Here is a 24,683-nt window from a genome sequence, read left to right on the forward strand (position 1 = left end):
TTTCATTTCTGATTTTGTTAATTTGGACACACTCTCTGTGTCCTCTCGTTAGTCTGGCTAAGGGTTTATCTATCTTGTTGACTTTCTCAAAGAACCAGCTTTTGGTTCTGTTGATTCTTTCTATGGTCCTTTTTGTTTCTACTTGGTTGATTTCAACTCTGAGTTTGATTATTTCCTGCCTTCTATTCCTCCTGGGTGTATTTGCTTTTTTTTGTTCTAGAGCTTTTAGGTGTGCTGTCAAGCTGCTGATATATGCTCTCTCCTGTTTCTTTCTGCAGGCACTCAGAGCTCCTGAGTTTTCCTCTTAGCACAGCTTTCATTGTGCCCCATAAGTTTGGGTATGTTGTACCTTCATTTTCATTAAATTCTAAGAAGTCTTTAAGGGCTGGGGATTTGGCTCAGTGGTAGAGCGCTTACCTAGGAAGCGCAAGGCCCTGGGTTCGGTCCCCAGCTCCGAAAAAAAGAACCAAAAAAAAAAAAAAAAAAAAGAAGTCTTTAAATTCTCTCTTTCTTTCTTCCTTGACCAGGTTATCATTGAGTAGAGCATTGTTCAACTTCCATGTATATGTGTGAGTTCTTCCCTTATTGTTATTGAAGACCAGCTTTAGCCTGTGGTGGTCTGATAGGCCCCATGGGATTATTTCTATCTTTCTGTATCTGTTGAGGCCTGTTTTATGACCAATTATATGGTCAATTTTGGAGAAAGTACCATGAGGTGGTGAGAAGGTGTATCCTTTTGTTTTAGGATAGAATGTTCTATAAATATCTGTTAAGTCCATTTGGTTCATGACTTCTCTTAGTCTGTCTATGTCTCTGTTTAATTTCTGTTTCCATGATCTGTCCATCGATGAGAATGGGGTGTTGAAATCTCCTACTTTTGTTGTGTGAGGTGCAATGTGTGCTTTGAGCTTTAGTAAGGTTTCTTTTATGTATGTAGGTGCCCTTGTATTTGGAGCATAGATATTTAGGATTGAGAATTCATCTTGGTGGATTTTTCCTTTGATGAATATGAAGTGTCCTTCCTTATCTTTTTTGATGACTTTTAGTTGAAAATCGATTTTATTCGATGTTACAGTGGCTACTCCAGCTTGCTTCTTCAGACCATTTGCTTGGAAAGTTGTTTTCCAGCCTTTCACTCTGAGGTAATCTCTGTCTTTGTCTCTGAGGTGTGTTTCCTGTAGGCAACAGAATACAGAGTCCTCATTGCGTATCTAGTTTGTTAATCTATGTCTTTTTATTGGTGAGTTGAGACCATTGATGTTGAGAGATATTAAAGAATAGTGATTATTGCTTCCTATTATATTCATATTTGGATGTGAGATTATGTTTGTGTGCTTTTCTTCTCTTTGTTTTGTTGCCAAGATGATTAGTTTCTTGCTTTTTCTAGGGTGTAGCTTGCCTCCTTATGTTGGGCTTTACCATTTATTGTCCTTTGTAGGGCTGGATTTGTAGAAAGATATTGTGTAAATTTGGTTTTGTCATGGAATATCATGGTTTCTCCATCTTTGTTAATTGAGAGTTTTGCAGGATACAGTAACCTGGGCTGGCATTTGTGTTCTCTTAGGGTCTGTATGACATCTGTCCAGGATCTTCTGGCTTTCATAGTCTCTGGTGAGAAGTCTGGTGTGATTCTGATAAGTCTGCCTTTATATGTTACTTGACCTTTTTCCCTTACTGCTTTTAATATTCTCTCTTTATTTTGTGCATTTGGTGTTTTGACTATTATGTGACAGGAGGAGTTTCTTTTCTGGTCCAATCTATTTGGAGTTCTGCAGGCTTCTTGTATGTTTATGAGCATCTCTTTCTTTAGGTTAGGGAAGTTTTCTTCTATGATTTTGTTGAAGATATTTACTTGTCCTTTGAGTTTGAAGACTTCACTCTCTTCTATACCTATTATCCTTAGTTTTGATCTTCTCATTGAGTCCTGGATTTCCTGTATATGTTGGACCAGTAGCTTTTTCCGTTTTACATTTCCTTTGACAGTTGAGTCGATGATTTCTATGGAATCTTCTGCTCCTTAGATTCTCTCTTCTACCTCTTGTATTCTGTGGGCAATGCTTGTATTTACGGCTTCTTGTCTCTTCCTTTGGTTTTCTATATCCAGGCTTGTTTCCCTGTGTCCTTTCTTTATTGCTTCTATTTCCATTTTTAATTCCTTCACTTGTTTGATTGTGTTTTCCTGGAATTCTTTCAGGGAGTTTTGTGATTCCTCTCTGTAGGCTTCTACTAGTTTATTTATGTTTTCCTGTGTTTCTCTAAGGGAGTTCTTCATGTCTTTCTTGAAGTCTCCCAACATCATGATCAAATGTGATTTTAAATCTAGATCTTGCTTTTCTGGTGTGTTTGGATATTCAGTGTTTGCTTTGGTGGGAGAATTGGGCTCCAATGATGCCATGTAGTCTTGGTTTCTGTTGCTTGGGTTCCTGTGCTTGCTTCTCGCCATCAGGTTGTCTCTGGTGTTACCTTGTTCTGCTATTTCTGACAGTGGCTCAACCGTTCTATAGGCCTGTGTGTCAGGAGTGCTGTAGACCTGTTTTCCTGTTTTCTTTCAGCCAGTTATAGGAACAGAGTGTTCTGCTTTCGGGCGTGTAGTCTTTCCTGTCTACTGGTCTTCAGCTGTTCCTGTGGGCGTGTGTCCTGAGTCCACCAGGCAGGTCACTTGGAGCAGAAAAGTTGGTCTTACCTGTGGTCCCTCGGCTCAGGTTGCTCATGGCGGGCTGCTTTTGAGCTCTCGGTGAGGGTGGCTAGCAGGAGGGCCTGTGGTGCCTTTTCCTGGAACACCCCCCACCCCACCCCCATGCACTGGGGTCCCAGATGGCGTTAGGTGTTTTCCTCTGGAGTCAGAAATGTGCGCAGAGTGTAGTCTGTTCTGGCTTCCCAGGCGTGTCTGCCCCTCTGAAGGTTTAGCTCTCCTTCCCTCGGGATTTGGGTGCAGAGAACTGTTGAAGGACTTCAGATCCTTCAGGTCCAGGTGGTGTCTGCCACTTTGTATTTTTAACACCTATATAAACCATTTCTCTACAGCAAGTTCAAAGCCAGAAGGGAATTTACAAATCTATCTCAGAAATAACTGTAAAAATGAAATCTGACCTGGGCCTGATGGCACATGCTTTTAATCCTAGTACCCAGAAAGCAGGGGCAGGGTTAGGGAAGCCTCTGATTTTGAGACCAGCCTGGTCTACATAACAAGTTTCATAAAAACCAGGAATATATAGTAAGACCCTATCTCAGAGAGAGAAAAGAAAAACAAAAAATGTACATTAGCTTAATAATATATTTGTCTCACATCTGGCTCAGGATCATTTTATCTTTAAGAAATCTTAGCATCCTTAAGAAGAGGGTAGATAGTATCAATTAGTGATTTGAGTATTTGTGGTCGATGTAATAGTCATATCGTACAGTTTGTGATTTTTAAACAAAATAACTCTTTCTTTGGAACTTGTTTTTGTCATAAGCATAAGAACGTTAAACAGCACCATATTGCTGTGATAAACACCATGGCCAAAAGCACTGTGGGGAGAAGGGCTTCTTTCATGTACAGGTAGTATGTCAGGGCACAAGCTCAGCGCAGGAATTGAAGGAGAGCCCGCAAAGGCCCACTCACTGCTTCAGGCCCACTCATAGGCTCACTCTTGCTGCACTTAGATAGGTTTTTATACAGCACACAGTCACCTGTTGGAGGAATGGAGTTGCCCACAGTGGGCTAGGTCTGATAATTTGTTATGACCAGATTGGATATACTGTATAAAATTGATTTTCTTTTGTGATTAAAAAACAGATGGGTTGGGATATTTTTTAAAGAATTTGAGAAAAAAACAACAGTAATAGCAACAAAGTAGTACAACATGACATAAGATCTATGCGACAAAAGTGAAAATATTGAAGTGTCAAGAGATGGACTCACAGGAAAGTATGTGTGGGCATCAGTCGACTGCCTTATTGACTCTCTGAATTCGAAGCCTCAGGAGGAAGAGAGGAAGCAAGCTGGTTTGGTAGGACAGTGGACAAGCACAGCCCACATGTTTTTATCGAGGAAATAGACACACAAATCCAAGAAGCCAAGTTATCTAAGATAACTCCAGAGAGATTAAGCCCAAGATAAATCATCACATGTTCCAAAGCCTAAGCCAAAAAAGAACTTGGAAACAGCCAGGGAAGAAAGAAGAGGTCGCCACATACAAAGAAAGCTCTGCGGACATGTTAGCAGCTCTTGCAGCAGACCCGGGCAAGCCAGTTGGGGTGGCACAAGGACTGAAAGTAGAAGCTGTCAGATGCCCTCTGACTGCCTTCCATAAATGGAGAAACAAGAACTCAGATAAACAAAAGCTGAAGGGCTTCACTAACCGCTGTCTGGCTGGAGGAGTTGAAGGGAATCCTAAGTGGAATGAAAGCTCACATAGGCCACATGAAAGAGTAGATACATAAGTAATAATTTTGATATAAAATGGGTGATATGAAAACTGTAAAATATTTTTGAGACAAATTTAAAATATCTAAATAATGAACTTAAATAGTCCAAAAGACCTAATATTTTTAAATATGTCACTTTCCTACCCCAAATTAATTATATAGTCAATGCATTATCCAAATTCAGTTGGCTTCTTTATAGACCAAATTGATAGACCAGTACTACAAGTCGTTCAGCTCATGTTTGGGAAATGGTGGCAGTTAATGTCAGATATCTAAGTGGCTGTGCTTTTGTCTCCACCACCTGCAGCTTTTGCCTATGATGACAGAGCAGCTCCAGTGGATGCCGTTGGTGAACACCAAACTGCATGAGCCTTTTGTACGGTTTATCTACTGGTCTCTGAGGCAGCTGGATGCTGGCACGCAGGTACTGACTCTTTGGAGTCTATCCTCTGGCAGATTCTTTACTGTCATCAGCTCTCTTGGTTATGTTTCACAGAAAGAAATAGCAGTGTGTGTGCACTCTGCTCTTTTTCGAGAACAATCTTCTCTATACAATACTGTCCTAAGGCTTTGTTAGGAATTGTACTCAGCTTGCAGACCAATTTCGTGTGCTCTGTCTTTTCAGCATAGGAACATAACCATCTTTCCCTCACACCGTCCTGTCCCTGCGTCTTTCCCTCACACCATCCTGTCCCTGCGTCTTTCCCTCACACCATCCTGTCCCTGCGTCTTTCCCTCACACCGTCCTGTCCCTGCGTCTTTCCCTCACACCGTCCTGTCCCTGCGTCTTTCCCTCACACCGTCCTGTCCCTGCGTCTTTCCCTCACACCGTCCTGTCCCTGCATCTTTCCCTCACAGTGTCCTGTCCCTGCGTCTTTCCCTCACACCGTCCTGTCCCTGCGTCTTTCCCTCACACCGTCCTGTCCCTGCGTCTTTCCCTCACACCGTCCTGTCCCTGCGTCTTTCCCTCACACCGTCCTGTCCCTGCGTCTTTCCCTCACACCGTCCTGTCCCTGCGTCTTTCCCTCACACCGTCCTGTCCCTGCGTCTTTCCCTCACACCATCCTGTCCCTGCATCTTTCCCTCACAGTGTCCTGTCCCTGCGTCTTTCCCTCACACCGTCCTGTTCCTGCCCCTTTCCCTCACACCGTCCTGTCCTTGCATCAGTATTACATAATTTTTGCATAAAATTCTTGTGCACCCCTTTAGATTTTTAACTACTTAAATTTTCAACTGATTTTTATGTTAAACTGTGTAGTACATATGTTTATAGCGATAGCATGTTTGCCTACATGTTTGTAAATGCACAATGTGCATGTAGTGGCCACACAAAAAGAAAAGCATTGGATAACCTGGAACTGGAATTACAGAGGATTGTGAGTTATATGGGCACTGAGAACTGAACTCAGGTCTTCTGCAAGACCAATAAATGTTAAGCACTAAGCCATCTCTCTAGGCCTGGGATATATTTGGGGGAAAGTTAGATTATCAGTTCAATTTTTATTAAATTTTATAATATTGTGTGTGTGTCTGTGTGTCTGTGTATCTGTGTGTGTCCCATGCACAAGCAGCACATACCCATGGGCCCTTGAGCCATGGGGAGGTCAGAGGACAACGTCTACGGTGTGAGTCCCAAAGATTGGTTGGCAATCATTAGGTTGGCAAGTTAGGCAACAGGGGTCTTTCCCTGCTGAACGCTCTCCCCACTCCCAGATCAAATTCTCCTTGTAGTTGCACGATTATTATGATTTTTCTAACTTCCTGTAGTTTGTGCTTTTTGAAGAAACAAATTTTTGTCTCATTGACAACTTTATACATCTAGAATTTGAAATGTAAAGAGAAAATGAGAGCAGGCACGACATATCTGGTTCTCTGAAACTAGCTGTGGCCCAGCGGCAGACAGTGTGTTCTCACAGGCCCTTCTCTTTGATGTGCCTCAGTGTTCAGAACCGTGGCTCTGTTACACATCGGTGTGGACAAGTTGTGGACTTTTACTTCTTTACCTTGGCCGTTTTCCCCAACCTTTTTTTTTTTTTTTTTTATTGATCTTTCAAAGGATCATCTCTTTGTTTTGCTTTCTACATTTTTGCTTTCAATTTAAGTATTCTCCTCTCTTTCTTATTTTCTTCTACTACTTTAAGTTTATTTTGCTCTCTTGTTTCTAGGTTACTGAACTGAAATTTTAGATTATTGTTTTAAGACTGTTTATCCTTTTCTGTATGTGGTAGTGTTTGGATTGACACAGTCTTACTGTGAAGCCAAGGCTGGCCTTAACTCACAGGTCTGTCTCAGCAGTGCTGGGATTATAGTGAATGCTGTTACCATACCAGCTCCTCCCGTCCCTCCTTCCCCATCCCTCCACTCTCTTTCTTCTTCTCCCTCTCTGTTCCCCCTCTTTCCTTCCTCCCCTCACCCTTTCCCTCACCAATGCAGGTTCTTATGCTTGTTTGTACAGCAGCCACTTAGCCACCTGAGAGGCATCCCCCTTGTCCTACATATTTTGATAGTCACATTTTCATTTACATTTGTAAAAATATTTATTTTATTTTTATGTGTATGTATGTGTATGGGTATGGGTTTGTACTAGAAGAGGGTGTCAGAGCACTTGGACCTGGAGTTAGAAGCAGTTGTGAGCTGCCTGGCCTGGGTGCTGGGATGCGAACTCTGGTCCTCAGCAAGAGCAGCAAACACTCATAACGGCTGCGCCATCTCTCCAGCCCCTTTGTTTACATTAAACTAAACTAGTGTTCCAGGCCCCTTAGAACTTCTCCACTGTATGTGTTACTTAGAAGTTCCCGTAGGCCTTTCTGTTTTTGATTTCTGGTGTGTCTGTATTGTTGAAGTTATTACTTATATATCTATTCTGTGGTAGAGTGTTTTATAAATGTTAATTGGTGGTATTTATATCTGCACTGATACTTTATCTAGTTCTACTCTACTGTCAATAGAGAATAATGTGTTGAAGTTATGTCACAGCCTTTGCATTTGTGTTAGAGAGTAGTGTGTGGAGTTATGTCATAGCCTGTGCACTTGTGTTAGAGAGTAGTATGTTGGAGTTATGTCATAGCCTGTGCACTTGTGTTAGAGGATAGTGTGTTGGAGTTATGTCATAGCCTGTGCACTTGTGTTAGAGAGTAGTATGTTGGAGTTATGTCATAGCCTGTGCATTTGTGTTAGAGAGTAGTGTGTTGGAGTTATGTCATAGCCTGTGCATTTGTGTTAGAGGATAGTGTGTTGGAGTTATGTCAGAGCCTGTGCATTTGTGTTAGAGGATAGTGTGTTGGAGTTATGTCAGAGCCTGTGCATTTGTGTTAGAGAGCAGTGTGTTGGAGTTATGTCATAGCCTGTGCATTTGTGTTAAGGATAGTGTGTTGGAGTTATGTCATAGCCTGTGCATTTGTGTTAAGGATAGTGTGTTGGAGTTATGTCATAGCCTGTGCACTTGTGTTAGAGGATAGTGTGTTGGAGTTATGTCATAGCCTGTGCACTTGTGTTAGAGGATAGTGTGTTGGAGTTATGTCATAGCCTGTGCATTTGTGTTAAGGATAGTGTGTTGGAGTTATGTCATAGCCTGTGCATTTGTGTTAAGGATAGTGTGTTGGAGTTATGTCATAGCCTGTGTATTTGTGTTAGAGGATAGTGTGTTGGAGTTATGTCAGAGCCTGTGCATTTGGGTTAGAGGATAGTGTGTTGGAGTTATGTCATAGCCTGTGCATTTGTGTTAGAGGATAGTGTGTTGGAGTTATGTCATAGCCTGTGCACTTGTGTTAGAGGATAGTGTGTTGGAGTTATGTCATAGCCTGTGCACTTGTGTTAGAGGATAGTGTGTTGGAGTTATGTCATAGCCTGTGCACTTGTGTTAGAGAGTAGTGTGTTGGAGTTATGTCACAGCCTGTGCACTTGTGTTAGAGGATAGTGTGTTGGAGTTATGTCATAGCCTGTGCATTTGTGTTAGAGGATAGTGTGTTGGAATTATATCATAGACTGTGCATTTGTTTTCTCCTGGACCATCTGTTTTTTTCTCACTTTAAATAATTAATTTTTGTGTGTGAGAGCTGCATGGTGATGGCAATTACCTTTAACCCAACACTCAGGAAGCAGGGGCACTGAGTTCTCTGAGTTCAAAGTCAGTCTGGTCTACAGAACGAGTTCCAGTATGGCTGAGGCTACACAAGAGAAACACAGTCTCGAAAAGCCAAACAAACAAACAAAAAATATGTACATGCCTATTTTGCCTACGCATGTATCCGCTGTTGTAAAAATATAAAAAATAGAATGCTGTCTTTTACCCACACTTGGTCCGGCACCGCAGTGCCCCAAGATACCTGCTAGATATCTTAATCTCAGTCAGCAAAGCCTCTCACCTGCTTTGCTCCATCTCATATCACACTGCCAAAGGCCTCTCTCTGAGCCCGTCAGCAGTCTCTCTACCTATCTAGTTTCCAAGACAGATTTCCCTGCCAGAAATATTCATCTCAACTCGGCAGCTGTCCAGTGTCTCCAGCCACCGCACAGTTTCCTACACTCAAACTGTCACATAAAAGATCATGCAACACAATAACCTTTGACCCAATTGATAAGATATAATTGCCCACCTAAACACATAAAGTCCAGTACACATCCATCCCTTCAGAACATTAACAACAACCTGTAAATACACAGAGCGGAATCTTAACGTCAGCTTCCATTTTCTCTCCTCGGGGACTATTCTCTGTTCCTCCTATCTACCTCTTTCCGTTCCAGTTTCCTTCTCCTCCTCCAAACTTCTCTCCCGCCCATCCATCCTTCTCGTCCAATGACAGGCCTCCTCCTATCCTGTACCTGCCCTCACCTGTATTTTACAAATTAAATGGGGAGAAAGTTCTGGTGAAGTCACCTGAGTCCTGAGTATGACTAGGCAGCTGTCCTTGGGGCAGTGGAATTAGCATCAAAATACAGATAACTCCAGGGCAAACCACAACATGTACCACCACTTGGATGCAGTACTCATGGAGATCAGAAGAGGGCCTCTGATTCGCAGAGTTGTGAGCTGCCATGCTGTGCTGGAAACCAAAACCGGGTCCTATGCAAGAGCAGGAGGTGCTCTTAGCACCCACGCCAACTCTCCAATCTGTTCACATGTTACAACTTTGTTGGCTGGTGGATACACACTCAGAATTATTACGCTTTCTTGAATATTAACCCTGCTTCCATTATGTAATTTTTTTATTGCAATCATTTTCTTTAAAAGTTGTTTTTGAATGATGTAAGTTTTAATTGTTTTAGACTTTTAAGAATAGAAACATTCTGCATGCTACTAAAATTATATACTTTCCTCAGAGATACTAAAATCTTATTTATAGTACATTTAAATCAGATCACACTGTTCTTACCAAATACTGCCCAATCATTTGGTATCCCCAAAATCTCAGAATATCTGTTTCTAGTTTTTGGTGTACGTATTTGACATGTGCTAGTCACATTCAGTAACATGCTGAGCTCAGAATCAGTTTACAGATCCTCATGAAGGGGTGAAAAATCATGAAAATCAGTGACAAGGGCTGGAAGAATTAAGTCACAACACAAACGTCTAAGTTATTTCTAAACCTAGTGTAAGCATTTCATTTCCAGGACTTTGAAGTGGCTTCCTTTTGTTTGAGCCATAATGAGTCTGTGGGAGAACACCAGATTCCATGTTATTCTAGAAATACTGTTACTATTTCTGTTTTGTCCGTTTTTTGTTTTTTTTTTTTTTGTTGCAATTCATTCCATGATAATTTTCCATGATTCAGAGCCAGTATTTTCTTCTTTTGAAATTATTATGTTTTCAGAGTCACTGGAGGTATCTATAAGATCTGAAAACATAAAGTCAGTCATTTGACAAGCAACTACTTCTATGTCCTTGCCCAGGACAGACTTTCAAGCTTTGGGCTGGGTCTAGGCTGGGTCTGGGCTGGGTCTGGGCTGGGTCTGGGGCCGGGGCTGGGTCTGGAAGGAGTTAAGTTAGTTTTGGTTCCTGGGAACCTGGCTTTTCTTACTTGAAGAGACTTGGGCCATCAGTTTGCAGGTCACTGCACTCAGTCTGTGATGCTGCCTTTGTGCTTTGTGTCAGGATGATCTTCCTGCTGACTACACACTTTGATCTGGTCCTCTGAGAAAGCCTAGGAATGGCCTGGCTCCCAAGAGGGAAAGTGGTGAGCTCAGAGAATTCCAACTCCCCCCTTTTTGATATTTCTCTATACCGGATTTAATTTGATCATAATTTCTTAAAAAAACATTTCAAGAAGAGCAGTTCATACTTCATTTTTAAAGGTTACTTATATAGTTTTAATTGTAATTTTGCTTATTTTCAATTCTATTTTTCTTAAGTATTTTATTTAGTGAATACATTTGATCAAACTATTTAAAATAGATAATTGCATATATTTTTAATAGCATTCAACTATGACGTCAACGTTGAGGAGATTGGGGGAAGACATCTTTAAAGGAGTTACAATGAAAGGAACTCAGGATAATTCTTTAGAACATTCTGTGGAGAACAAAGCAAAGACAGCAGCGTTCTTCAAGAGCTCCAGCTTGTCACTGAGATTCTTATCAACCTTAATTGTCCTCAAAACAGTCACTCAAGGTAAGCTTAATTGTTCACTGAGTAAATAGTTATAAGCAAATATTATATAATGAAGCATTTTTTATATTCAACTATGTTCAAGCATTTCAGAATGAGATTTTGAGTTATTTTACAGTAGTGACACATTTTGAAAACAGTTACTTGTACTTGCTGAGTTTAAGAGAATAAAGTCACCAGATGGTGGCGAGGCATGCTTTTAATCCTGGTGTCCCAGAGGCAGAAGAAGAGGCAGGCAGAGGCAGGCAGATCTCTGAGTTGGAGGCCAGGCTGGTTTATAGAGAGATTCCCAAGACATTCAGGCTACACATGCAACCCTGTCTCAAAATACAAAAAGAGAAAAAAGGAAAAAGAAAAGAAATTCTTCAGGTTGTTGGTTTGGGGTTGTTTTGAGACAGGGAGTCTATGTAGCTTTGGCTGCTTTGGAAGTCATGATGTAGAACAGGCTGGTTTCAAACTTGTTGGGTCCAGGAATCCTCACAAACCATGTGAACATTGGTCTCAGTCAGACAGGGATGGTTTATTGAGCATATGATGCAGGACTGACTGGTCAACCCGGGCCATGGTCCAGATTTGGGAACTAAACCATGACCCTGAATTAAGATCCTACAGGGTTTTTAAGCCCCAAATCGACAAACATCAGTGCCAAGTTATTTCAGCAATCAGGATTTGGGAATAGTGGCTTTCCTTAGGAACCTGTCTTTGCTGTACACGTATCCTGCTCCTATTGGTTGGGATATCAACTATGGCAGGGGACTTAACTTGTCTAACATTCATGCCTTAACTTGCCAACCAGGACATCAGTTATCTGTGTACATGTCTCTTTCTGTGCCAAGTAGGGTGTCAGTTCCCAGGGAGGTCTTGGGAACTAAAACTTTACTTTATTCCAAATAGTTTCTTACACTGGTGCAGGTCTCTCTCTTACATTGGTGTCTATCCCAGAGATAGCTTATAAAGGCAAATACTAAAAAGGCAAATACATAAATGCAGGAAGTACTGTTGGGTGGTTGGTTTGGGTCCAAGCTTATTGTGGGTAACTGTACAAAACAGTTCTACTGACTTCTGTCATGATTGGTTTCCAAGGGCACAGAACATATGTAATCGAACAGAATGTGTAATCAAACTTGACATAGAAAGTGTTCTAGTAACAGCAGAAACATGAGAAAGTTTCCTTATAATGGCAGGATAGCCGTAACAATTATGTAGGCCTTAACATTCTACCCAGGCCTTAACATTCTACCCAGGCCTTAACATTCTACCCAGGCCTTAACATTCTACCCAGGCCTTAACATTCTATCTAGGCCTTAACATTCTACCCAGGCCTTAACATTCTACCCAGGCCTTAACATTCTACCCAGGCCTTAACATTCTACCCAGGCCTTAATATTTTATCTAGGTCCCAACAGCATTCATGGAGATCCTCTCCCCTGCCTCCTGAATGCTGGGACTAAAGGCATGTGCTACCATGCCCTGCTTTTGTTGATTCTATTTTTTCGTTGATTCTTTTGTTGATCATATTTTTATGTGTCCTTTGCTACCTTTGTATTTGTCACATAAGTTGAAATTGTTTTGTTTCCAGTAGAGAACAGGACAGGAAACTGTAACCTGTAGTCACATACTGATTTGTAAATAAGGTTTCCTCCATAAGCACACACGTTGGTTATGGACCATGTATGGCTGTTTTGCTAGAGGACACAGCTGATTAGTTGGCAGTTCCTGACAACCAGAAAGAGCAGCCTTGCACAGCTGTGAATTCACTGAGGGGGACTCTGTGTGTGCCTCACACAGTGCATGGTGTGTGTACAAGAGTAAATAAGGCAGTGAGTGATCGAGAGCATCACTACAGCCAGTGTCAGACATAGTTAATGCCTATTTGTAATGTTGCTGTAACGAGGGGCTGGAGAGATGGCTCAGCGGTTAAGAGCACTGATTGTTCTTCCAAAGGTCCTGAGTTCAATTCTCAGTAATCACATGGTGGCTCACAACCATCTGTAATGGGATCCGATGCCCTCTTCTGGTGTGTCTGAAGACAACAACAGTGTACTCATAACATAAAAGAATAAATTAAAATTTAAAATGTTGCTATAATGAGTTACCTCTTTTTGACTGGTTAAAAAGAGACTTTTCATAAAGGGAAGGAATGCTAGCAAATAAACCATCCTTCTATCTCCCCACATGCTGACTTAGCATCCAAGTCTGAGCAGTCATTTTTTTCCCTGGATGCGACAGTGTTTTCACTGCTTCCTCAGCAGTGTTGTGTTCTGTTAAATCACTCCTGATGACTTGAAGCCAAAATCCTAATCCTAATGTATGATTTGGTTACTTGGTTATGGCTCTCAAGTTTGTAGTAATAGATTGCTGATAACTTTTAAAGGTCTCTCATGAAAAGGCACTATGAACACAAAGTAAAATTCACCACAGACCTATGGTGGAATCTTTTCTGCACATAAAAGCATGTTTATTCTCCAGGTGGTGGTGGTGCACACCTTTAATCTCAGCACTCTGGAGGCAGAGGCAGACAGATCTCTGTGAGTTCAGGCCAGCTGAGTCGACAGAGCGATTTCTAGGACAGCAAGAGCTGTTATAGAGAGAAACTCTGTCTCAAAAAACTAAAACCAAACCAAAACAAAACAAAAACAAAATCAACCAAAACAAACCATGTATATTCTCCAGAGGTAAATAAAGTCAAAATGAGGAACTCAAAACCACTCAGTTAATCATGGAGAATATTCAGTCATACGTCAACGTGTAGCATCATCTAATAAAATGTAATGGTTTTTAATTTTTTATTTTATTACATTTTTAAATTATTTATTTTTAAATTATTTATTGGGGAATGCACATAGCTTATCAGAAGATGGTTTGTGGGAATTTGTTTTTCTCCTTCCCGCATATGTATTCTGCAGATCAAACTTAGACTATCAGGTGTAGTGACAAGCACCTTACCTACCGAGCCCTCTTGCTGGCCCATAACATTCATTCTTGTTAAACTCTGAAATAGCAAACATTCAAGAAGAGCTGTTTATTTGGTATGGAGAAATAAAACTGAGTAAGATGTTCTTTGTCCCACTTCTTGTGTAGTACACTTAACAGTACATACAGTATTGAACATGCTGCTGTGTGAATATTGGAAAGTAAGATTATAGGGTTTTATTAAAAAAAAAACTAAAAAATCAGTAAAAGAGAAGTGTAGCAAAAATGCCAAAAAGATGACAAATACCGTAATTAAAAAGTAAAACATGTCTGATTGAATAATATAACTGTACTCTTCCTACAAGAAACACATTTTATATATAAATAAAGTAAGTAAACAAAACACTAAGTTCGGTCCCCAGCTCCGAAAAAAAGAACCAAAAAAAAAAAAAAAAAAAAAAAACACTAAGAAAGGAAAAACAGCTGGAGAGATGGCTCAGTGGTTAAGAGCACTGACTGCTCTTCCAGAGGTCCTGAGTTCATATCCCAGCAACCACATGGTGGCTCACAACCATCTGTAATAAGATCTGATGCCCTCTTCTGGTGTATCTGAGGACAGCTACAGTGAACTTATATATAATAAATAAATAAATCTTAAAAAAAAACAAAGGGAAAGGAAAGAAACGAAAATGAAAAAATGTTTAAAAAAAGAAGGAAAACAACGCAGTAGCTGGACATGGTTGTGCACATCTTTAACCCCAGCATTTGAGATTTGAGGCCAGCCAGATCTATATAGCAAATTGCAGGTCAGCCAAGGGCTACATAGTTAAGATCCTATCTCAAAACAAAGAAAAAGATAAGACACAACATTAATACTAGATACAGCAAATTTCTGAGGACCCAAGTTTTGGAGATAAAGCAAGCTATCTCATAATAATTAAGCAGTCAGCAAAACCTGATAGAATTGAAAGAAGAAACAGTCCACAAGTATGGCCAGTTATGACAACATTGTTAAGTAGCTGATAAAATATTACTAGAGAGTAAGGATTTAAGGATTGGAGAGATTAAAGTGGTTAAAGTGCATATCGCTCTTACCAAGACTGGAGTTTGCCTCCCAGAACCCATACTGAATACCCGTCAACTGGTTGTAACTCTAGTTCTAGGAGACATGACCCTTTCTTCTGGCCTCTGTAGGCACTGCACTTTTGTGCACATAGCCACATACATTACCACATACATTCATGTACTTCAACAAAAATAAGGAACTATTGCAGATCTCAATCTGTGGATTGTGACCCCTTTGTGGGGAAGTCATATATCATTTATCCTGCATATCAAATATTTACATTATGATTCACAGTGGCAACAAAGTTATGGAGTAGCAATGAAATAATTATATGGTTGGGGGGCGGCACAACAGGAGGAACTGTATTAAAGGGTTGCAGCATTAGGAAGATTAAGAAACACTGAGCTAGAGCAATGGCTCAGCAGTTAAGAGCTCTGAGGGGACCCAGGTTTGATGCCCAGCACCTACATGGTAGCTCACTCTGTAAGTCTAGTCTAAGGAGATTCAATGCCCCTTTCTGGCTTCCTTGGGCAGTGCACTGTGGCAGACAGACGTACATGCAGGCAAAATACCTGTTCACACAAAATAATAAAGTAATTTAAAAAATGAATCTTTTTAAAAAGTAAAGTGGGTTTGAGTAACACTATCAACCAATTTGATCTGTTTGTAGAAACAAACATAACAGCAGAAGAAAACACTGTAATCCTCATGGTTAGGACATTGTGTGGGTCATGAAACAAACTTTAACAAATTTAAAAAGATTTCAGCTGATACTCAGGAAACCTTCAAGTATTTGAAAATTAAAGTACTTCTTTGTAACCTGTAGATCACAGAAGATGAGAAGAAATGAAATCAGAACATTCCAAGCTTTGTGGAATGTGGGGAAAGTGCCATTCAAAGGCCCCAAATTCTTTTAAAACAGAGGGGAGGGCAGTGGAGCAGATAAAAAATAAACTGTAAGGTTATGATCAGGAGAAGGAATCTGGAAATATGAATGGAGAAAAATCAGTGAAGACTAAAACTTTTTCATGAGAAAGCTAATAAACTGATAAGTCTCTAGCGAAACTGAAGAGAAAGGAAGAGAAGGTATGGACTCAGACAGCAGAGACGAGGTGATAGGAGTCAAAAGAAGTGAAGGAGTGTTCTGGACAGGGTAAAGCAACACACTCAACACTTCTGAGGAAACGGCATGTTATTTCAAAGATAGAAATGCCAAATCTCTTAACCTGGATGTTCCTATTTCTGCATAGAAATCGAATTTGTAGTTGTTAAGTTTTCCTTTAGGAAAATTATAGGCACAGATGACTTTACTTAGCAATTATACTGTGCACTCAGTGGAAACGCTTCTAGAATAAAACTATGAACCGTTTATAAACATGTGGGAGACAAAAGATATAAAATAATGTAGATTGTACACTAAAATCTAAAATTAAGTTGAGAAGCTGAAGGTCAAATAGGCAGACACATTTAGATAGAGACACTTTACCCATGGGCCAGGTCGTTTACTATTTGGTGCCATTCTTTCCAAATTGGTTGCTGTCACCTCACAGTGATCAAAATGGTGTTAGACTTTTAGATAGAAATCGATAAGCCAATTTCTAAACTCGGAGGTCCAGCCAGTTCACTATGGACGGGGACAGTCCTTTCTGAAAATGACTCTAGAATGATAGTTTATCATATGTGGGGTGGTTGGGACTTGCACCCTCACATACCACAAAAAGAAACTCAAAATAGAATGCAAACCAACATTGAAAAGCTAGAACTATTAAACTTCGAGAGGAAAACACAAGAGATTATGATACTAAACTTGGGTTTGGCACAGAATCCTTCCTCCCCTTTTAATATGATATGTCATAAAACCAGACTGGCTCCAGATTTTCTATGTAGCCCAGACTGGCCTTGAATTTGCTATGTAATTCAAAGCAATCTCATGATTGTGTCAAGTCCCCCAACTCTGCTAAACAGAGCATAATTGTCCTGATTTAGGAAATGGTAATTTGACTTTATCAAAATGAAAAAAATCTGGAGGCTAGAGAGATGGCTTAGCCATTAAGAGCACTTGGTTACTTTTGCGGAGGACCTGGAATTCAGTTCCCCACACTCACATCGGCTGACTCATGCCTGTCTGTAACTCTAATTCCAAGGAGATATGGTACTTTATTTTAGCCTCCATAGGCACCACATGCACCTGGTACACCTGTTATACACAAGTGGCCACACACATACAAGATACATACATTTTTTAAAATTCAAAATTTTGATTTTTCATTGTGTGTGTGTGTTCAGGTGTATGTATATGGAGGCCAGAGGTCAACATTGAATATCCTCCTCAGTTACTTTCCACCTTAGTTTTTGAGCTGCGTTTTTCATTTTAACTGGGAACTTAACTGTTTTGCCTAGACTTGCTGGCCCTCAAACCCTAGGGGTCCTCCTGTATACAGTTTTCTGGAGATGGGATTACAAGCATGTGCTGCCATTCCTTGCTTTTTACGTGGATGCTGGGCATTCAGATTCAGGTCCTCATGCTTGAACAGCAAGTACTTTACCAATCGAGCTGTTTCCCTACCCTAAAGTGTATGTTTTTAAAATACAATGTTTATGGAAATCCGAGTTAAAAACCGAATTACTTGCAAATTGCATGTCCTAGAAAAGGGGGTTGATGCGTAAGAAGACAGTCCCTTTAAAATTAAAATGGTGAGAGCAGTTAGCAGCCTCATCAAAGAAGACCTGAATGGCAGAGATACACATGTAAAGATGGCGGGCAACCTCCTTCTGGAAGCTTCTAGCTTAAGCCCCTGTGTTCACTGTGGAACTTAGGTGCTGCTGTGATGAAATGTCCTGACAAAAGCAACATAGGGGAAAGGGGCCGATCTCAACTCCCAGCTCAGAACTCAGTCAACGTAGGGGAAAGGGGCCGATCTCAGCTCCCAGCTCAGAACTCAGTCCTCATCCATGCTGGTGAGGAAGTGTAGGCAGCAGGAGCTCAAAGCAGCTGGTCACATCAGACCCAAACAAAATCAAAGAGCAGTGAAGAAAAGCAGGCTGTTGCTCAGGCCCTTTTGTCTGATGGCCATGTCACTGATGGCTCTGAGTGTCTGATTGTGTGAGTCACCTTGCCCAGAACTCTGTGGACCGGTGTGACTTTGCGGAATAATTGGGTGTCTGTTGAAAATTACTTCTTACTATAACGTGTGAAATGTAGCAGGTCTTATCCATTCTGTCCTAGTGCATCTTCCCAAGAGTAGCAAAGCATACTTTTACACACAGGTCTATGTGTGATTTGTCCGTAGTAGCCTCCCAAGTTCTGCTCCAGCCTGAAAACAATCCAGATGTTTATCAGAGACTGAAGAAAGAAATGTTACAGCCACACAATGGAATATTACTTAACAATAAAAAGGAACAGGCTGTTGATATTTGTCGTGGCACAGTGAGTCTAAAAGTAATTATGCCAAGTGAAAGAAGCTAAAATACATTGGAGATGATTACTTAAATTTATTGCAGAAAATACAAATACCTTGCAATGACCTTGATGTAACCTGAATGACAGAAAGTACCACCCCATGACAGAAACCTTTTTTTTTTTTTAAGTTAAGTATACATCATTTCTCCCCTTCCTGTTGACATAAACCTTTAATGATTGCTTAGGTCTAGAGTTGGTGATAGAAGGAGAAATTATGAAAGGTTTGAGGAAGGTTTTTGGAGTGACAGATGTAGTAATAGTCACAGCTGGGATAAGTTTAGAGGTATGGAAACATAATAAATTTAAGAGCATCGTGCACAGTAATGATTATTTATTATTAGCTTGGTGAGTTGGTGAGCTTATTAGGGTTATATACAGGGGTGTGTGTGAGAGTAACCTAACGAAACGTGGGAGACACAAAGGCCTCATGAGAAACCCCACCCTAGTGAGTGATAACTCAGGAAAGCCGAATCCTGAAATTCCTGCTCAGATTTCAGGCAGAGCCACCAGAGAGACTCCTTTATATGCTTACTGCCATGTTTTCATAGTACATAGAACTCAGCTTCACAAAGACATTGTAACAAGCCCAAAACGTACTTTGAGCATGTCTTCCCCCATACTCCGTTCTCTCCCTTTCCTCTTGCCCCTTCCCATTAGTCCCGAGTTCCCCCAGACAGTTCTGCACTACTCTCACATCTTTATGTAGATACTTGATTTTATGTCGCATAAGATCCAGGGCCCACAAGTAAGAGAAAAAAAGCTAATATGGTAATTTCAAGTCACATCAATTTTCCTAAAAATAAGTTTGTTCTTGCTGGCTGAATAAAATTCTGTGGTGCATATACACGTGTTCTCTCTCCACTCCTAGGCATGCTGAGGTTGGTTCTGTAACTCATCTTTTGTGAACAGTGCTGCAGTGAGCATTGCTGTGCAAGTGTCTCCGTGATGGATGCTTGGATCCCCTGGGGAAGTTCACATGGGTAGGGTGACTGGGCCACAAAGTACATCTGTTTTAATTTTTTGAGATACTTCCAAACTTGTTTTCACAGAAGCTGGCCAGGTTTACTTTCCCTCAAGCAGTGTATATAATGATCTAGCCCTGAGATAGGGGTGTGTGTGTGTGTGTGTGTGTGTGTGTGTGTGTGTGTGTGTGTCTGTGTCTGTGTCTGTGTTTGTGTGTGTCTGTATGTCTGTATGTCTGTGTCTTGCCAGCATTTACTGCTACTTCGTTTTGTTTTAGGGTTTACTGATTTTTTCATATGTATGTAAGTACACTGTAGCTGTCTTCAGACACACCAGAAGAGGGCATCGGATCCCATTACAGATGGTTGTGAGCCACCATGTGGTTGCTAGGAATTGAACTCAGGACCTCTGGGAGAGCAGTCAGTGCTCTTAACCACTGAGCCATCTCTACTTCTTTTCTTAAGGACTGCCATTCTGATCAGGGTGAGAGGGAATCTCCTAGTAGTTCTAATTTGTATTTCTCTGATGGCTAGTAAAATTCAACATTTTTTTTTAAATGTTTTTGGCCATGTTTTCATCCTTTTGAAAACTGACTTCCTTTCATTGGCCCATTTATTGATTTGGATTTTTAAAATTTCTTTTTATTTCACTTTTGAAAGGTGTATAGTTAAAGCCTTTGCCCATTCAGATTGTATCTTCTTGGTTTTACTATGCAGATGCCTTTGAAGCAATGAAACCCCACTTGTCAATTGTTGGCATTATGTCCTGAGCAGTTGGAGTCCTTTCCAGAAACTCGCTGCCCATAGCTACATCTCAGAGTTTCTGCCCTGCCTTTTCCTCTCACAGTTTGAGCTTGAGGTTTTGCAGTAAGGCCTGTGATCCATGTGGAGTTGCTTTTTGTTACAGGATGAGAGAGAAGGGTCCGCTGCCATTCTTCTATGTGGGGATTGGAAGAAGTATGCCAGCTTTTGTGGCACATTTGTTGAAGAGGCTGCCTTTACTATGTACTCTGGTCTCTTTGCCAACATTCAAGTGGCTGTAGCTATGTGGGCTCATATTTGAGTCATCTAATGATTTTTAAAGCTATCAGTCATGGAATAAATGACTCTCCCAGAGGCATATAAATGAACTCCCTAGTTCATGTCGTCTTCAACGTCCTCTGCTCTTAAGCACATCTATACACTTATCTTTTCCTTGAACCTATAAATATTTTGAAGACTTTGATGCACGCATAGAATGCATCTTGCTTATGCCCCCCTCATTCTCCTCCTCCATTGCCTCTATCCTCACCTCTTCTATCACACCCCCCCTTTGAAATATGTGTTCTTTTCAAATATTTCTAATCCCATAGTCATACTGCCAAGACAGGTTTATACCAGTGTTGCTTTTGATTCACATTTGTAACTTAGAGAAAAACACTCACAGTGTACAGAGTCCTTGATGTACTGTAGATGAAGAGGATGTCCTCAAATTCCTTGCCACAGGAACTCAATGAAGGTGGTACCAACCTTGAATTCCAGATGGTGCATCCACAGAAGGGAAAGTGATGCTATCTACATCATAAATCTGAAGAGGGCCTGGGGAAGTTGTAGCTTGCACTATCTATCTATTACTCTAGCTATCCCTGCCTGTGGATGCCTTCATCATCTTCTCTGGGAACACTGGCCAGCAAGCCATGCTGTTATTTTCTGCTGCCACTAGGGCTACTCCAATTGCCTACTCCTTCATTTCTAGGACTTTAACCAACCAGATCCAGGCAGCCTTTAGGGAGCCTCCTCTTTTGGTGGCCACTGGTCCTAGAGCTGGCCACCAGCTCCTCATAAAGGCATCGTATGCCAACCTGCCTACCATGCTCTGTGTAACAGAAATTCTGTTCTGCACTATGTGGGCATTGCTACCCCAGGCAACAACAAAAGGGAGCTCACTCAATGAGTCTGATATGGTGGATCCTGACTTGGGAAGTTCTGTGCATGCACCGTCTTCTGTGGGCACCCATGGGAGGTCATGCCCAATCTCTACCTCTCCAGAGACCCTGAAGAGATGGAGAACAATAAGCAAGCCACTGCTGAGAAGTCTGGGCCATGGAGTCTGTGCCACTCATGGGATGAGTGGACTGTGCCCTGAGTTCATTGCTCCTCAGCCATTGATGACAGACTGGTCTGAAGGTGTGCAGGTGTTCTCTGTGCCTCTTCAAGAGATCTCTACTGAAGACTTGATGTGCCTAGATGTGCATGGGTAACCTACCAATGGCCATTCCTCAAAGAAAAGTAGCTGTCCCTCCACCAGCAGCTGTCACCTGCTAGTACCTCCTCAGCCCCTCCCCTATAGCCATATAATGTACTTTCCCTCATTCCTGATTTTCCCTCTATACTTACCATGTTTCCCATCAACTGTATGAATTCTTCTTTTTAAACTCACTGTCTTAGGGTTTCTATTCCCGTACAAACATTGTGACCAAGAAGCAGGTTGGGGAGGAAAGGGTTTATTCAGCTTACACTTCCACACTGCTGTTCATCACCAAAGGAAGTCAGGACTGGAACTCAAGCAGGTCAGGAAGCAGGAGCTGGTGCAGAGGCCATGGAAGGATGTTTCTTACTGGCTTGCTTCCTCTGGCTTGCTCAGTTTGCTTTCTTATAGAACTCAAGACTACCAGCCCAGTGATGGTACCACCCACAATGGACTGGGTCCTTCCACCTCGATCACTAATTGAGAAAATGCCTTACACCTGGGTCTCATGGAGGCATTTCCATAACTGAGGCTCCGTTCTCTGTGATAATTCCAGCTTGTGTCAAGTGACACACTAAACCAGCCAGTACACTCACCCAGTTCACTCACTGCTACCTGGATGTGTGGGTGTAGAGCCATCTACTGGAATGTGAGTTCTTTGTTTCCCAGGCCACGTCTTCTCTTTCAGTTGCCACTAGTTACCTAGATGTGGGATTCTAGAGCCTGCTTCCTTCCCATCCATGCTGAGCCCATGTCTTTTAATCATAAATTTATTTATTTAACTTCCAGATTCATATGTATATACTGAATCTGTTATTTTTAAAGTATTCTGTGTAGCTTTTTAAAAAAAATTTTTAGCCAGTCATTACTTACCAATGGGATGTTTCACTCATTTCTTAAATTTGTCACTGCACATATTAACATATGTCCATTTTGTATATGTGTGTGGATATGTCTGTGTATGAATATGTTTGTGGATGTATGTGTATATATTGTGTTTATTGTGTTTGGGGAAGTGTCTGTATATGTATGAGTATACCCCCTGACCCCGTGTGTGTGTGTGTGTGTGTGTGTGTGTGTGTGTGTGTGTGTGTGTGTGTGTGTGTGCGCGCGCGTGTGTGCGTGTGTGTGTTGCCATTTCTTGAACCATCCATTCCAGCATTTAGGATTACTGATTTTTTAGTATTTTCCAGTCTTATTTAATGAAAATATGGCTCCATATAATGATTTTATTTTGTTTTATCTTTGAGATAGGGTCTAACTATGTAGACCAGGCTAGCCTTGAACTCAGAGATTTTCTTGTCTTTGCCTTGTGAGTGCTGGAACGTAATGGTGTGTGACACTACTCCAAGCTTAACCTTTTGCATGTAAGCATGTAATTTACAGTTTCTTTTCTATAGATTTTATGTCCACAGCCTTGATCTATTTTCTGCTGGATGATTTCTCTTTTACTGTTTTTTGTTTTTGTTTTTTTCCATAGCTGGGGACCGAACCCAGAGCCTTGTGCTCGCTAGGCAAGCGCTCTACCGCTGAGCTAAGTCCCCAACCAACTCTTTTACTGTTTTTTTTTTTTTTTTTTTTTTTTGGTTCTTTTTTTCGGAGCTGGGGACCAAACCCAGGGCCTTGCGCTTCCTAGGCAAGCGCTCTACCACTGAGCTAAATCCCCAACCCCTCTTTTACTGTTTTAAAGTGATGTCAATCCTTTATCTTTCGTTTAAAAAGGTTTCTTTTTATTGGATGAATGTGGTGCCTGTGTGCATATATGCGTACTGGGTGTGTGTCTGGTACCCATGTAGGTCAGAAGATCAGACCTAGATCACCTAGAATTGGAGTTGCAAATGGCCACGAGCTGCCATGTGGGTGCTGGGAATTGAACTCAGGACCTCTGGAAGAGTAGTCAATGCTCTTAACCACTGAGCCACCTCTCCAGCTCCCCATCCACTATATTCTGATCATGATTTCTTCCCCCTCATCTTCTCCAAGATCTTCCCCACCAACATCACTCCACTCCTGTTTCTCTTTTGAAAACAAACAGCCACTCAAGCGGCAGGTCCCCTGTGGTCCAGATACCACCTGGACCTGAAGGGACCCGGTCAACAGTTCCCTGTACCTAAATCCCATGGGAGGGAGAGCTAAACCTTCAGAGGGGCAGACATGCCTGGGAGGCCAGAGGAGACTAGACTCTATTCACATTTCTGACTCCAGAGGAAAACACCTAACGCCATCTGTGACCCTGGTGCACGGGGGCCCTGGGAAAAAGGCAGCGTAGGCCCTTCTGATTGCCGCCTGCACGGAATGCTCAAAAGCAGCCCCCCAGGAGCAACTTCAGCCATGGGACCACATAGGAAAACACCTAACGCCATCTGGGACCGTGGTACAAGGGGGCCCCCTGGGAAAAGGCGGCACATACCCTCCTGGTTATCGCCCTCACGGAGAGCTCAAAAGCAGCCCCCCACGAGCAACTTCAGCTGCGGGACCACAGGTAAGACCAACTTTTCTGCTCCAAGAGACTGGCCTGGTGGACTCAGGACACACGCCCACAGGAACAGTTGAAGACCAGTAGACAGGAAAGACTACACACCTGAAAGCAGAGCACTCTGTCCCCATAAAAGGCTCAAAGAAAACAGGAAAACAGGTCTACAGCACTCCTGACACACAGGCCTATAGGACCGACTAGCCACTGTCAGAAATAGCAGAACAAGGTAACACCAGAGACAACCTGATGGCAAGAGGCAAGCACAGGAACCCAAGCAACAGAAACCAAGACTACATGGCATCATTGGAGTCCAATTCTCCCACCAAAGCAAACACTGAATATCCAAACACACCAGAAAACCAAGATGTAGATTTAAAATCACATTTGATCATGACGATGGAGGACTTCAAGAAAGACATAACTCCCTTAGAGAAATGCAGGAACACATAAATAAACAAGTAGAAGCCTATAGAGAGGAATTACAAAAATCCCTGAAAAAATTCCAGGGAAACACAGTCACACAGCTGAAGGAATTAAAAATGGAAATAGAAGCAATAAGAAAGCA

At 41.6% G+C, this 24,683-nt stretch overlaps 1 protein-coding gene across 5 annotated transcripts in view; it reads left to right on the forward strand.

Annotated features, from left to right (window-relative positions):
- Positions 1-24,683, forward strand: part of Ccdc138 (coiled-coil domain containing 138) — a 78,240-nt gene that overhangs the window by 38,050 nt on the left and 15,507 nt on the right. For 4 of the 5 annotated variants that reach the window (NM_001432150.1, XM_087598215.1, XM_087598216.1 and 1 more), the window contains 2 exon segments: positions 4,718-4,834; positions 10,825-11,017. In NM_001432150.1, coding sequence (NP_001419079.1) covers positions 4,718-4,834; positions 10,825-11,017 — 310 coding nt within the window. 5 annotated transcript variants of the gene reach the window in all.

Source organism: Rattus norvegicus, chromosome 20 (genome assembly GCF_021556685.1).
Source record: "Rattus norvegicus strain SHRSP/BbbUtx chromosome 20, alternate assembly SHRSP_T2T, whole genome shotgun sequence".
Lineage (NCBI taxonomy): Eukaryota > Metazoa > Chordata > Mammalia > Rodentia > Muridae > Rattus > Rattus norvegicus.